This window comes from Dipodomys spectabilis, unplaced genomic scaffold (genome assembly GCF_019054845.1).
Source record: "Dipodomys spectabilis isolate Male_0828 unplaced genomic scaffold, ASM1905484v1 ptg000210l, whole genome shotgun sequence".
Taxonomy (NCBI): Eukaryota; Metazoa; Chordata; class Mammalia; order Rodentia; family Heteromyidae; genus Dipodomys; species Dipodomys spectabilis.
Window position 1 is genome coordinate 1,889,612 of NW_024870887.1, and position 13,071 is coordinate 1,902,682.

The window sequence follows — 13,071 nt, forward strand, 5'->3', positions numbered from 1 at the left end:
TTTAACTAGTTCTCAGTGGTTAACAAGGAAAAGGGCTGAATCTCAGGCAGAGGCAGGAAAAAATCCAGCCTCTAGAGCCCTCTTCCTCATCAGAAGATAGAGTCCTCCTAAAAGTCCACCCACTTCCATCTCATCCAGCCCCCCCTTCCTCAGCAGCAGGGAGGGGAAGACCTGAGCCCTAATCTAGCTCTGTTGTCTCAGTGGACAGTGTAGCCGTGGAGGAGCAGGAACGAGAGCGGCGGCGACAGGTGGTGGAGAAATTCCAGAAGGCGCCCTTTGAGGAGATTGCAGCCCACTGTGGGGCCCGGGTGAGTGAGGTTCCACTGCGGTGTCCTCCAGAGCCAAATCGAGGCCACATTTGCATCCAGAGCAAGACTGGGTTTAAATGTTTTGGCTCTTTGTCCTCCAGAAGTTTGGGCTTTTGATTCCAGCACTGAAAACTCTGCTCTTTGCCCATGCCCTCCTCCACTCCATAGCTCCCCAGAGCCAGTGACTTTCGGTGTACATAAGGAATGAATGCTGCCAGGGGCACCGGGACCAGATGACAGAGCCACAGTGTTTTACTAGCTTGCTTTCTTCTGAGGGTAATTTGGCCATTATGATGCCCAAAGTATGGAGTGATGGCGGAGTGTGTGGCAAACACTTGCAGCAGGACCCTCCTCTACCCAGGAGATGCAGCAGGAGGAGGGACCCACAGGCCTCACAAGAAACATGGGAAAGAGCAACCAGACAAGTACAGATGCAGACTGTGGCTGGACCAAGGACGTAGCTCAAGTGCTTCTTCCAATTATTATAATTATAAAACAAAATTGTAAACATTCACAATCTATACACCTTTTCTGGCCACAAAATACATCTATTTGTATGGATTTTATATGTAGGTGTGTGTAGATACTTGTTTGTTTATAGGCAATCTGGGGTTTGAACTCATACCTGCTAGGCCAACATTCTACCACTTGAGCTACACTTCCAGCTCTGTTTTTCACTGGTTATTTTTGAGGTGGGGTCTTAATCCTGCTACCCAGGCTCACCCTGAGTGACAACCTGCCTACTTTAGGCTTCTTTTCATTGCTGGGATCACAAGTATACCATATCCAGCTTTCCTTTGTAGAACTGGAGTTTCTCACACTTTTCTACTTAGGCTGGCCTGGATCCATGATTCTCCTGGTCTCAGCCTCCCAAGTAGCTAGGCTTTTAGGCATGAGCCACTGTGCCCAGCTCTGTGTGTGTGTGTGTGTGTGTGTGTGTGTGTGCGTGTGTGTGTGTGTGACTCTCTATGTATAGCCCAAGTTGGCTTAAGACTTTGCGATCCTCCTGCCTCAGTCTGCTGAGTTCTGGGATTACAGGTATGCCTCATCTTGCTCAGCTTGTATTTTATATTTATGTCAATTTATATATTTTCCAGCTGAATAAAATACAGGTTTCCTAGGCCTATGTTTTAACTTCCCATCCCACCTTCATAGACACTGTACCTTTTGTGGACTGAGTTGGCCCAGTCACTGTTGAGGCCCAGTAACTGGACACATGTGAACTAACAAAAGAACTGGCACTCACTCCACGGCTGCAGTCCTTTCCTAGCAACTGGCTCAGGAGCAAGGACCTTAATTGGCTGAAGTCATCCCTGGAGCTCCTGGCCCTCTGTCCTGTCCCTAGCCAGCCTTCAATGATCTGAAGCCACAGTCAGGGTCCAGCGTGCAAGTGCTGAGGAGAAACTTGTAGCTGGTTACCTTCGACAGTTTCTCCTGCAGGGCACTCGAGACTCCCCGTGGACACATGGCCTATGAGTCAGCTGCAGGTATTATGGGAACCCAGCTCACTTCTTCTCTGTTTGTGTTTAGGCATCACTGCTGCAGAGCAAACTCAACCAGATCTTTGAGATCACCATCCGGTAAGTTGTAGCCCTGAGGAGGGGGGCCTCTTCCTCTGTGTCTATCATGAGGCTTCTCACGCTGAGTCCTCCTCAAACACCTGCATTCTGTCCTCCCCTGACCCTCCACCTTGGTCCCCAGTCAAGAGTCATCCATGAACTCTCTCTAGATGAGGAAATGGAAATCAGAGGGAAAGAAGCTAGCTCGGTAAAGTGTCGAAAGGGTAAGGGATCCTAGTGTCCCAGGCTGATTGTACTTGATTTCTAAAGCAATGGTCTTATCTGCATAGAGACTTGATTGAGCTATAAATTCTAGAGCAACTTGAAAACCTGGAGATCTGTGGAATGACCAGGTCCCTAATTCCTGTGCAAACAGACCTCAGCATGTGAGCTGCGCTGACTTGCTCTGGGGTGGCCACAGAATGCCTGCTTTACACCTTTCTTCTCCATATGTCTCACGCAGGCCCCCTCCAAGCCCGTCGGGAACCATCACTGCGGCCTACGGCCAGCCACAGAACCACTCCATCCCAGTCTACGAGATGAAGTTCCCCGATCTCTGTGTGTACTGAATTCCAAGAGTGGTCCTCCCTGGAGGAGGGACGGGGTCCTCTCGAGGGCTCATCCTCACGACTACCCCTACCACGTGGAAATCCAGCTGCGAGCTCTGAGAAACTCAGTCCCCTTGGATGAGAGAACTTCCCCTGCTCAAGGTGGAGCCTCAGGCCTTCTCTGGAAAGATGAGGCTCCCGCCTTCTTGTCTTCCCTGAGGGAGCTCCCACCACCTGTCCTCTGGAGCCAAAAAGCATCTCACCTGTGCCCTTGTCTTCTGTATGGGCCTGAGAATCATGGGAAGGTCTCCAGAGGGAAGCCAAAAGACCTAGGTCTCCAACCTGGTGTGTGGGAAGATGGTTTCCATTAGGGATACCTCTGTGGGGGCCCATCAGCCACCACCAGAGGAGGGCAGTAGATGGAGACTTGGTTAGTCAAAGGAAGCCATAGATGGTACTTAGAAGAACCAAGTAAAGAAGTGACAATATGGTAGCTAGAAGATGGCGGCCTCTTACCCTGCAGTCCCCCTCCACCCCAACTGAAGTCTGAGTGTCTCTTCCTCTCTTGCTTAGCCTCCAGTTGTCTGTTTCTTACTACTACTAATGAATGTTGAGCTGTTAGGAGCTGGAGGTAGAGACACAGGTGGGAGGGGGACTATGAAGGTGGAATGAAGGACAGGATGGGCGGCCCGGGGGTCCAGAAAGGCAGCTTCTCTCAATGTAGGTGGCTAGTTTACCTGCCTCCTGTCTCGAGCACAAGTGTGGCCAGTCTTAGTCCCTCTGTAGCATCTTCTCATGGCCTTTGTTCAGAAGGGCCTTGTAGTAGCCCTCCCGTGGCTTTCTGTTTTCTGGATGTTTCTCTGTGTTGGTTGAGTTCTCTCTGCTTGGTGTCTGTCTTTCAAGGATCTGAAGATGTTTCCACAGAGTCTAGGTTGAGGAAAGGCAGAACAGTGTAATTGGTTCTGGGTAACTGGAAAGGGGGGAAGAAGTACAGGGTCCCTGAGGCCTGCCACATCACCTCCCATGGAAGAGATTCCAGCAGGGTCGGGAAGGAGGGCGGGAGAAGCGATGAGTGGCACTTCGGGACTCAAGGACATCAGACATCCACCTTTTGAATGTCCCATTTGAGGAAAGGGTCTAGCAGCTAATAGCAGAATTAGTTCTTCACTGTCTGTGACACAGGTGACAAGTGGCTTTGCTTGTGGCCTGGGGAGAGGCTGTGGAGATCTTTTTAGTTCTGGGCTTTCTTTGTCCTTAGTGCTGTCTGCCCGTTTCTGTGTCACTGGTCTTTGCTAAGAACCATGGGCTCAGAGCCAGGCAGAGCATGAAAAAGGCCGCTAGCTGCTCCATCCTGCATCCCTTTCCCAGTCTTTCCTCCAGGTGCCTCTGTGCCCCTCAGCACCATTGGCAGAATCTCATCTGCGCCTCCTCCAGGGGCTAGGCCCGGTGGTCCAGAGTAGCCCCCTCTTCTTTCAGACTTCCCATAGCTTTCCTGAGCTGACATCACTCAGGAAGTTATGGATGGTCAAATGTTCTCTCACTGGAGAATGGACTTTCTTTTTTTAAAGACAGGAGAGTAAAGAGATTTCTTGACTCAAAAGGCAAAGTTTTTATCAGTGGACCAGAATGGGGAAGATACCCTCAGATCACACCCTATACATGACTCTGTGCAGATACCCAGTGAGAGCCTGATTGTTAGGATTGATGAGTGAATTCTAAAATCAGGAGAACCTAACGCATGCAGTTCCTAACGCATGTGCACTAAATGCCATGGCAAGGGGACTGACGGATCCCCGTCCCTGTAGTTCCCTCATTTAGGATACAGCTCTTTTCCTACGGTCACTACCTGGTGCTGTACGCACATAGCTCCTGCACAGCCTGCATGGTCACAGAGTCCTGGCTGAGGCCCTGCTTCCCAGGGCTTTTTGGCTATTTCTGTGGGGTTTTGTCTCAACCCAACCTTACAAGCATGGACTTAGATTTCTCTTTATTATCTCTTTATTTAGAAGCCAAGTTTAAAATAACTTTCAACAAATAATCCTTGAAGTGAATCTAAACCTTGAGCCCCACAAACATATCTTTCCTCACCAATTATCCATCTTTTACCCATGCTCATCTTTGATAAGAGATGCTCACTACTTTCTTGTTTCCACATTAATTAGGGTCCCCATAGCAACTTCACCCTGAGCACTGCCTGAAGTACTTGGTTCTATGACATGGGACCCTTTTCTAGAGGTTCCTCCCTGCTTCTGGGAAAGAAAAGAAAAGACATAGGGCTTCCATCCAGTGGGCTGGATTGCTGCCCCAGGGCAGCTTTTTCTTTAAGCTATGCTGTTGAGCAAGAGGCTGCATTTTTTTTCTGTGAGCTCTCTTTTCAGTTTCCATTGAAGTCCACACTCAGTAGGATATAGGTTCCTGCTGACATGGAGTAGAATCTGGATCCTAGTCAGGAATGCCTTAGAGTCGGAAGTTTAAGGTGATTGTTAATCTGGACAGAAAATTAAATGATGAGCACAAATTATGTCACCCCATCAAAGGCCTGAAAGAGGTAGGATCTCAATGGAAGAACCTAGTATCAAGTCTCATGTCTTGTCTATAGGCCATCTGGCAGCAGCATCTCATGCTTCTTTCCTCTCCCCTTCTCTATTGTAAGCTTGAGCCCAAGGGAACTGACATGCCTCCCCCATCCACCCCCTCCCATGAGATCTCTGTGGGAAAGGAATAGACAGTCGGTGTCCTCGTGATAGAATTGTTTAGGTATGAATGATTTGAGGAATTGAGTCATAAAAATACATAAGCTAGGCACCAGTGGCTCACACCTGTAATCCTAGCTACTCAGGAGGCTGAAATCTGGAGGACCATGGTTTGAAACTAACCAAGGCAGAAAAATCTGTAAGATTCCATCCCCCAAATAATCAGCAAAAAGGAGGACTAGGAGGCATGACTCAATTGGTAGAACTAAAAAAAAGAGCAAGTGCAAGGCCCTGAGTTCAAACCCCAATACTTTCAAGAAGATGGTAGCTGGCTGGTATGGGAACCTAAGGGAAGAGCAAGACCTGAATTGCTGGGCTATTACGTTTCAAGGCAAAAGTGAAGTCATCAGAACAGGCCAACTCAAAAATAGTATCTGGGGAGGAGTCAGAGCAGTGTGTTACCCTAGTAATTGGTTACTGTGGCCCTTTACCCCAACGTGGGCCTAGGTCTGAAGATTGCATAGGGAAAATCATGGACCCTATCCTGGACCCTGGCTAGTTAGTGGGGAGAGGAGGAAGGACTTCTTTGGTTTTCCTTTAGCACAAGGCTGACTGACAGATAGGTCCTCTCCCCTCCAGAAGACCACAGGTCCTCCTGAGCTCAGCACCTTCCCTTGAGCTCTTCCTCTATGACTGTTGATTCTGGCATATGGAGTGCAGAGTTTTAAGTCCAGAAATGCTGCAGCCCTTACATTGTAATGTGTGTGTCTGTCCATTTTAATCTTCATGGCCTGGCTGAGTGTGTGTGCGTGCTTGTGTGTAATGTAGTTCGTAGTTGCCAATATATGTATATAATAGCTGACATATTTATATGTGAGTGCAGAATTAGTGCCTGTGGCAGTTTTCTGTCTTTTAAACTTGTTGAATCAAACTAGAATTATTTTTAGGGAAGGGGAGGGCAAAGGGGGAATGGAGGGAGCGTGGGAAGGACTCTTAGCAAAATCATTCTTTAGGGCATTCAGTTGCAGTTTCCCAATGAACCTTCATAGTGCCCTTTCCAAATAAATGTTAATGTTGTCACCACATGGTCGAATGCTTGATTTCTTCAAAGCAAATGGTTTTCTGGAGATAAAAACAGAACCTTAAAATATCAACAAGGTACTGCTGACATTTAGCCACCCCCACCGGCCCTCACTTCACCTGACTGACTCCAAAGGAAGGAGGGGAGGGGATGGGAAAGGATGCTACCCAGAAAGAAACCTGAGGCCAGGGCTCAGCTGGGCGCATCCTCAGAAGCGCTCAGCCATTCTTTCTCCTACCTCATTTCCTATAAACCACATTGCAGAAACCATAATTTGGCCCTCAGGTTTGCCTCACACCAGGTCTTCTCTGGTTCAGTCCCTATTCGCCTTCATTGTAAATGCCCACATTGTAAATGTGCTATCATATAAAATTCTTTTCCATTGGTTGACTTTTTTTTTTTTTTTTGCTGTTATCGGGTCTTGGTAACAATGCTTCTCATTTTCACTCCATTTTCTTGCTCATGGCTGGTGCTCTACCACTTGAGCCACACCTTCAGCCCAGCATTTGTTAGTTAATTGGAGATTGAGTCTTGTGGACTTTATCTGGGCTGGCTATAAACCACAATTCTCCAGGTCTCAGCCTCCTGAGTCATTAGGATTACAAAGGTGAGCCACTGACACCTAGCTTCTATCTAGCTTTAATATATGGCATTCACTGATAAGTCTAAGGTAAGTCTCATGTATGTGCATCCCTTATGAACAAGTGGCTTACAAATCTGTGACCGCAGCATTGTGAAAACACAAGGAGACCCAAGAAACATGACACTTGGCTTCTGTCCTTCAGATCTTGGAGTTTCCCTGAGGGGACAGCACTTGCATGTACTGTTGTTTGGCATCCTAGCCAGGTAACACGCCCTCTACTAGTGGAAACCCTGAAGATGAGCAGGGATAGGTAGCTGGGAGAGAGCATGACTTGCCCAGTGGAGATGGATTTGAGGTGACTTATGTTGAGAAAAAAAAGGCATTTGGAATGATGAGAAAAGTCCAGGCCTTCTAGGTAGTGATCAATGAGACCATGGGAATCAGGCAGAGCCTTCATCCTCAGAAAGGTTCAGTAAGGAGAGTGAGCTTGGTTGACAAGGGCCTTACCTGCCTTACTTTAGTACTTTACACATGATGGGAAATTTGAGGATAGCACTCTTGGCTTGTAGGCGAGGGAGTCTGAGTAGAGAAGAGCAAGCTTTTGTATATATTCAAGAGTAGTTTGTATATGATAGGCTGGAGAACAACTGGTTAGGGCCAGTTGTGATAGTGAAGTCCGGAAAGAAAGAGAAGGACTGTCATTGGACAACACAGGAGGGAGGAGGCAGGAGACAGGACCTCAAAACTTGAGGCAGAGGGACTGGAAGAAGCCTATGTATATTGTATTAAAAGATACGTATCTTTATGGGTCTGTATCTTTGGCCAGATTAGAACTGATAGCAATTCTCAGCTCTCACACTTGGCTCTCATCCATTTTCTCCTTTAATTCTGGCCAAAGTTCTTAGGAAGCAACTGAGAAGTTGGAGAAGTTCACTTGCCTAAGGTCAGAAACATGGAAGACTATTGCCAGAACTCAGATCCTGAAAGGGATGACCACAACCTCCACCTGATAGCCCAGAGTGCCTTTCTAGCGGTGTGTGAGCCTCAGGAGTTGCCCTTTCAGTGTCTGACCTGACCACACAGATGTGGTCACTCTGTGTTTGCAACATAATGAAGGTGTGGACCAGGAAGATGTTGGTCTCCACTCATTTACTGGAGGTGGAGAGGTGGAGGTATTTTCTTTCCATTGTCCCTACCTCCAATGAAATATGCCACCCGACCACTGAAAGCCTTTCTTTGCTCTCTCTGATGGCTGAGAGAGTATTTTTTCTTTTAAACCAGAGTCTGCATTCAGTCAGAGTCAGCTATGAAATTGGAAAGATTTTATTTCCTAACTACAAGGCAGCTTTAGGAGGCTGAATGCCCCGGCACTGCCCGGGCCCAGGAGCGGATCTCCGGGGCTGAGAGGCGACAGGACGCCAGGCGAGGACGGGAGCCCCGAGGCCCTGCGCCTCACTGGCCCTTCTTGTGGGCGTTCTTGACGATGGCGTTCTTGAACAGCGTCACCAGCGGCGTCTGGCTCTTCTCCGAGCTCATGAAGCCCCCGTAGCGCTTGTCCTTGCGCGGGCTGCCCCAGCGGAAGTGCTCCATCTGGTAGGACCCGTCGTCCTTCTTCTCGGCCTCGGGCTCCAGGCCGTACTCCAGGTCGGGGTCGCTGGCGTCGGGGTCGGGCGCTGCCCCGGGCCGCTGGCCCGCCAGCTCCCTCCTGAACTCCAGGGGGAAGGCCTCGGCCGACTCGTCCTCCGCGCCATTGGGGTACACCTTTACGGGGCGCCGCTTCTTGCCCACCGGCTTGCCCCAGCGGAAGTGCTCCATGGAGTAGGAGCGCTTGCCCTCGCGTGGGCTCGGCTCGGCGCCCTCGCCGCCGGGGAGCCCGACGCTACGGAGGGGCACCGGGACGCGGCCTTCGCCCGCCGCGACCTCTTCCTCGCGCTTCTGCCCGGCGCCGCCATTGCTGCTGCTGCTGCTGCTGCTGCTGCTGCTGTTTCGGCGGCCGAAGCGGTCCCAGCGGAAGTGGCTCATGACGTATTTCCGGGGGTTCTCGGCCAATGGCTGCTCGTCGCCGTTGCCCGGAAACACAGGCGTCTCGGCGGAGAGGTCGGGCTTGCAGGCCCGGAGGCACGCCTGGAAAGAGAGCGCGTGAGGGAGGCGGGCCCCGCGGCCTCGCGCGCCTCTCCCGGGGCCGCGCCTGCTCCTCCTCCTCCTCTATCGTCCAGGACGATAGAGGCCACGCCTCACGTCGAGGCCGCCATGCCCGCACCTGGACATCTTCCTGCCCCATCAGCACTGCACTCCACAGTCTGTCCTCCCATGGACTTGTGAGCTGGGCCCTACCATGCATTATGTGTATTATTCCCTTTGTAGGAATTCCTCCCCCTAAAGCAGATGGATGGTCATTGTGGGTACTTGATACTGAGTACTTACGGTTCAAGATCAGGAGAGGCACAGGATTGGAATTTAGGAGAGAATTTCAAGTGATAGATTTCTAGGCGTGTACTTCCAACAATTCCTCAATGTTACCCCAGTGATCTATAAACCTACTTCATGCCTTAACCCCCAGTCCTTTCCTTGCACTGTGTCTCAAAGCTTTCCAGCACCCAGTGGGCCGTTTGTGTCTTCAGAACTGATTTCCTTATACCTTCTCTTAGTCTGAAATTTGGGACAAGATGGTTCACTTTCCTGCCACCTCATTTTGACTAAAGGGGAGAGTAGGAAGCCAGAGTTATTTCTGTGGAGCTGGTGTTTCTACTACCTGCCATAGAGGACTCAATTTGCTTAGGAAAATGGCCCATAGACTACAGCCTTGAGTCTTTCATTTGCTTAGGAACTACAGGGGAGAAAAACAGAAGGATCCCACTGAGTTTGGCAAATTGGAATTTAGAATTATAACATGCCAAATGTTAACTGTGGAAAATGAAAACAATGTAATATAGGCTCACCACCCTTAGTCACATAATGAAACAGGAAGCTGAGAGATGAAAGGACCTGGTTAAGGTCATTGATCAACTCTTACTGGTGACAGAAGTGGAACTAGAACCCATGAGCTCTGTGTACAGTGCTCCCTTCCTGGTGAAGTCTCAACAAAAGAAGCTGTACAGTGGATGTCTTTTGGATTTCCCTGAAATGGAACTCTTAGAATCCCCCAGGCTTCTTGTTTCTATTTTATATATAGAACCTGCTCTGTGTTTTAAAGTTTTCTCCCATCACTTAAATTCAGTACACCATTGACAAAACACACAGGATATAATGATGGATATTCCATTTTGATTTGGCAGGTGCTGAGCACACATACACATGGTAGGCACACACAAACATATGCACATACACACTCATAACTTGTGGTGACCTGACACAATGGACCTTGACATGCTGGGAAAATGGAAAATAAACTTGGCAGAGAGCCAGGCCCCTAGAAGCATGAGATTTTTTTTGGTACCAGTTACCAAGAAAGTGGTCTCTCTGGGGCAGGAGGGTGTGGCTCAGAAGTAGAGCATTTGCCTAGTATGTGTGAGACCCTGGGTTTGATCCTTAGCACTAGGAGGAACAAAAAGTTTTTCCTTCTCCTTCTAGTCTCCCTTTAGTGGAGATACCCATCTGGCTTTGAAGATAAAAGGAGTAGATAGTAGATAAAAGGAGAAGAAATATGGAGTAAAATGGTGATGTGAGGCTATTTTTAAAAGGCATGATTTGGGGGCTAAAATGGTCAGTGATATAGAATTAGTTGAAGGAGCAATTATTGTTGCTATGGCACTAACTAGTTTAAATGGTGTGGGGTCTCCATAGAAGACACATGAGGAGGTTGGGATAATGAAACAGAAATTGTGGACTAGACCCATCTCTTTGAAGCTGCTCCCTCCTCTCATCGGCTGTGAGCCACACCCTCCTGTCCCAGAGAGACCACTTTCTTGGTAACTGGTACCAAAAAATCTCATGCTTCTGGGAGCCTGGCTTTCGGCCAAGTTTGTTTTCAGTTTTCCCTGCAAAGTTTTGCTCCTATCCCGGGTTACCCAGTCAATGGAAATAAATGTTCCCTTCCCCACACCCTTTTCTTTTGAGCTGTCCCAGCACTAGTCCCCTCTGATGCCCACACCAGGTGGCATCCATGACCCACCATGCACATACCAGCAGATTGCTTTCCGTGGAAAGGTCCTGACACTGGCTACTCTCCAGACACCAGCCACGTACTTCCATGGAGGCCTGAAGCAGCAAGGCCAGCAGCAGGGCCCCTGAGCGACTGTAACACGACCTCGGCATCTTCCAGGTGGCAGGCTGAGGTTCTGCAGAAGCAAACAAGTTGGTGGAACCCCTGCAGCGACCAGAACAATGTTGGCCAGTCCCCAGGAAGAACCATGAGCCAACATTAACAACACTCACTTATGGAGTCCAAGGCTTTTTGAGGACAGGAGTGATGCCGAGAAGGGGCTGTGGGAGGCAAGAGGGGAAATGGGACCCAGGACAATGATGGACAGTTTTTCTTTCATCTCATGTTAAAACCAGACCCCTAAGGAGATCAGGGCTGGAAGCTATTTGGGAATCACTTGCTCCAGCCCTTCATATATATGAGATAGGAAAAATCAAAGCCCAAGGGAGAGATAACAACTTTCATGTTCATGACAGGTAAAGCTAAGTTCTAGAGTTTCTAGCACAGAGCTTTCTTAGTTCCCTGCATGCTGTGGAAGCAATAGTTCTAACACTTCACATAAAATGGATGAGAGTAGCTTGAGAAAGACAAAGGACTGGGTTCCTGATTGAGATGCTCTTCCAACCCCCTCCTCTACAAAGATCCTTTCACTTCTCTAAAAGTATTGTCCATAAATATTAAATTTGCATAAAGGGCAAATAAAACTGTCCCTGTGGTTTGTGTCCTGCACACTTCATTCAGGTGATCACTACTTCTCAAGCCGCAGTAATTATGGAGAGGCTTACTCTCTCTTTGTGATGCCGGAGATTGAAGCTAGGGCCTTGCATGTACCACTGAGCTACATCCCAGCCCCGGGAGAGATTTATTTTCATTTATTTATTTATTTATTTTGTCGGTTGTGGGGCCTGAACTCTAGGCCTGGGCATTATCACTCAGCTCTTCAACTATAGACTAGCACTCTACCACTTAAGCCTCAGCCCCACTTCCAGCTTTTACTGCTTATGTGGTGCTGAGGAATCGAACCGAGGGCCTCATGCATGCAAGGCAAGCACTCTACCACTGAGCCACCTTCCCAGCCCCGAGAGATTTATTTTTAAAGCTGGTCCTCGTTCTCTTAAACTGGCTCATCATCTGAACACAGGCTTCTTGTTCTCCAGAGATCTGGAGATCTTTCAAAGATCTGGATTTGAGTACGTGGGTGTTAGGTGGGGAGAGTGATGGACAGAGAGAGTGGAAGGGAGCTACCTCCAGTGTGAATAAATACTGAAGATACCATTGGAGAATCCAGGAAGTACCTTTGAGTGAAGGTTGTCATCAAGAGACCAGAATTCAGGGCAGGAAACCCACAGTGTCTTTGTCCCCAACAGCCTTGTCCTTCCCCAACACCTCTAGCTCTTACATTGCCATATTTCTTCTCACCCGGGGGAGCCCCTGAAATCACCCTATTCTGTAATCAGCTCACCACCAATTCTACAATCACTTTGGCATTCAAAAGATCTTCTCCAAGAGCTGTTAGAAATTTCATTAGATGATCAAAGAAATTCACCTTAAGGTATAGATGACTAAGTGTCTTGTCACACTTAATGAACATTTGCATCGTGCAGCAAATTTGCCTGAGAGAAAGCTCTCATTTAGAGGGGTGTGGGCTGAGTCTTTTTTTAGAGGAGATGTTTTGGGAAGTAAAAGTTCTCCCTGGCCCTCACTGTCTACTTCAGGAAGCCACTTCCTTCTCTCTGTCCCACCCCTGCCCCATTCCCCAAAAACTTGGCCTGCTTAGGACTAGCTTCAAAATGGGCACAGGGGCATCCGGTGCGTGTTTTCCGACAAGCCATTAGATGGCGCTGGCAGCCAGGAAGCTGACCGGGCAGCACCTAAGCCCAGGGGGCAGCCAGGGGCGCTTGGTCAACCTTGCTGGCTCCTTCTAATCAGTGATAGACCACTTCTGTTGTAGCCTGCTGAACTTCTAGTTCAAACAGGCAGCCCGAACTCGGTGGTCAAGTCAATTACACCAAAGCACTGAGAGCATCTAGCACATTCAGAACTGTGACTCACCGAGATATTGCCAGAGAAGTAGAAGAAGAAAAAGGTGGCTAATATAAAATAATGTATTAGTAGAATAAAAAAATCATAGAGGCATGAAAGTCTCCTCAACTACATT

The 13,071-nt window shown here is 48.7% G+C and overlaps 2 protein-coding genes across 3 annotated transcripts in view; one reads left to right on the forward strand and one right to left on the reverse strand.

Moving 5' to 3' along the window:
* Nucleotides 1–3,111, forward strand: part of Efr3b (EFR3 homolog B) — an 82,222-nt gene extending 79,111 nt beyond the window's left edge. The window contains exons 21-23 of the mRNA XM_042696787.1: nt 202–308; nt 1,839–1,888; nt 2,331–3,111. Coding sequence (XP_042552721.1) covers nt 202–308; nt 1,839–1,888; nt 2,331–2,436 — 263 coding nt within the window. The 3' untranslated portion in view covers nt 2,437–3,111. The remainder of the gene's footprint in view (nt 1–201; nt 309–1,838; nt 1,889–2,330) is intronic.
* A 5,021-nt stretch (nt 3,112–8,132) lies between these two features.
* On the reverse strand, nt 8,133–11,026 carry Pomc (proopiomelanocortin). Of its 2 annotated transcripts, XM_042696789.1 has the most exons (3): nt 10,895–11,026; nt 8,666–8,896; nt 8,133–8,620 (listed from the first exon to the last, which is right to left on the reverse strand). In XM_042696789.1, exons 1-3 carry the CDS (start codon nt 11,024–11,026, stop codon nt 8,225–8,227), a joined length of 759 nt encoding a protein of 252 aa, XP_042552723.1. In that variant the 3' UTR covers nt 8,133–8,224. The 2 variants fall into 2 exon arrangements, with proteins under 2 accessions (XP_042552723.1, XP_042552722.1); XM_042696788.1 differs by having other exon boundaries at nt 8,133–8,896.
* Nucleotides 11,027–13,071: the final 2,045 nt, after the last annotated feature.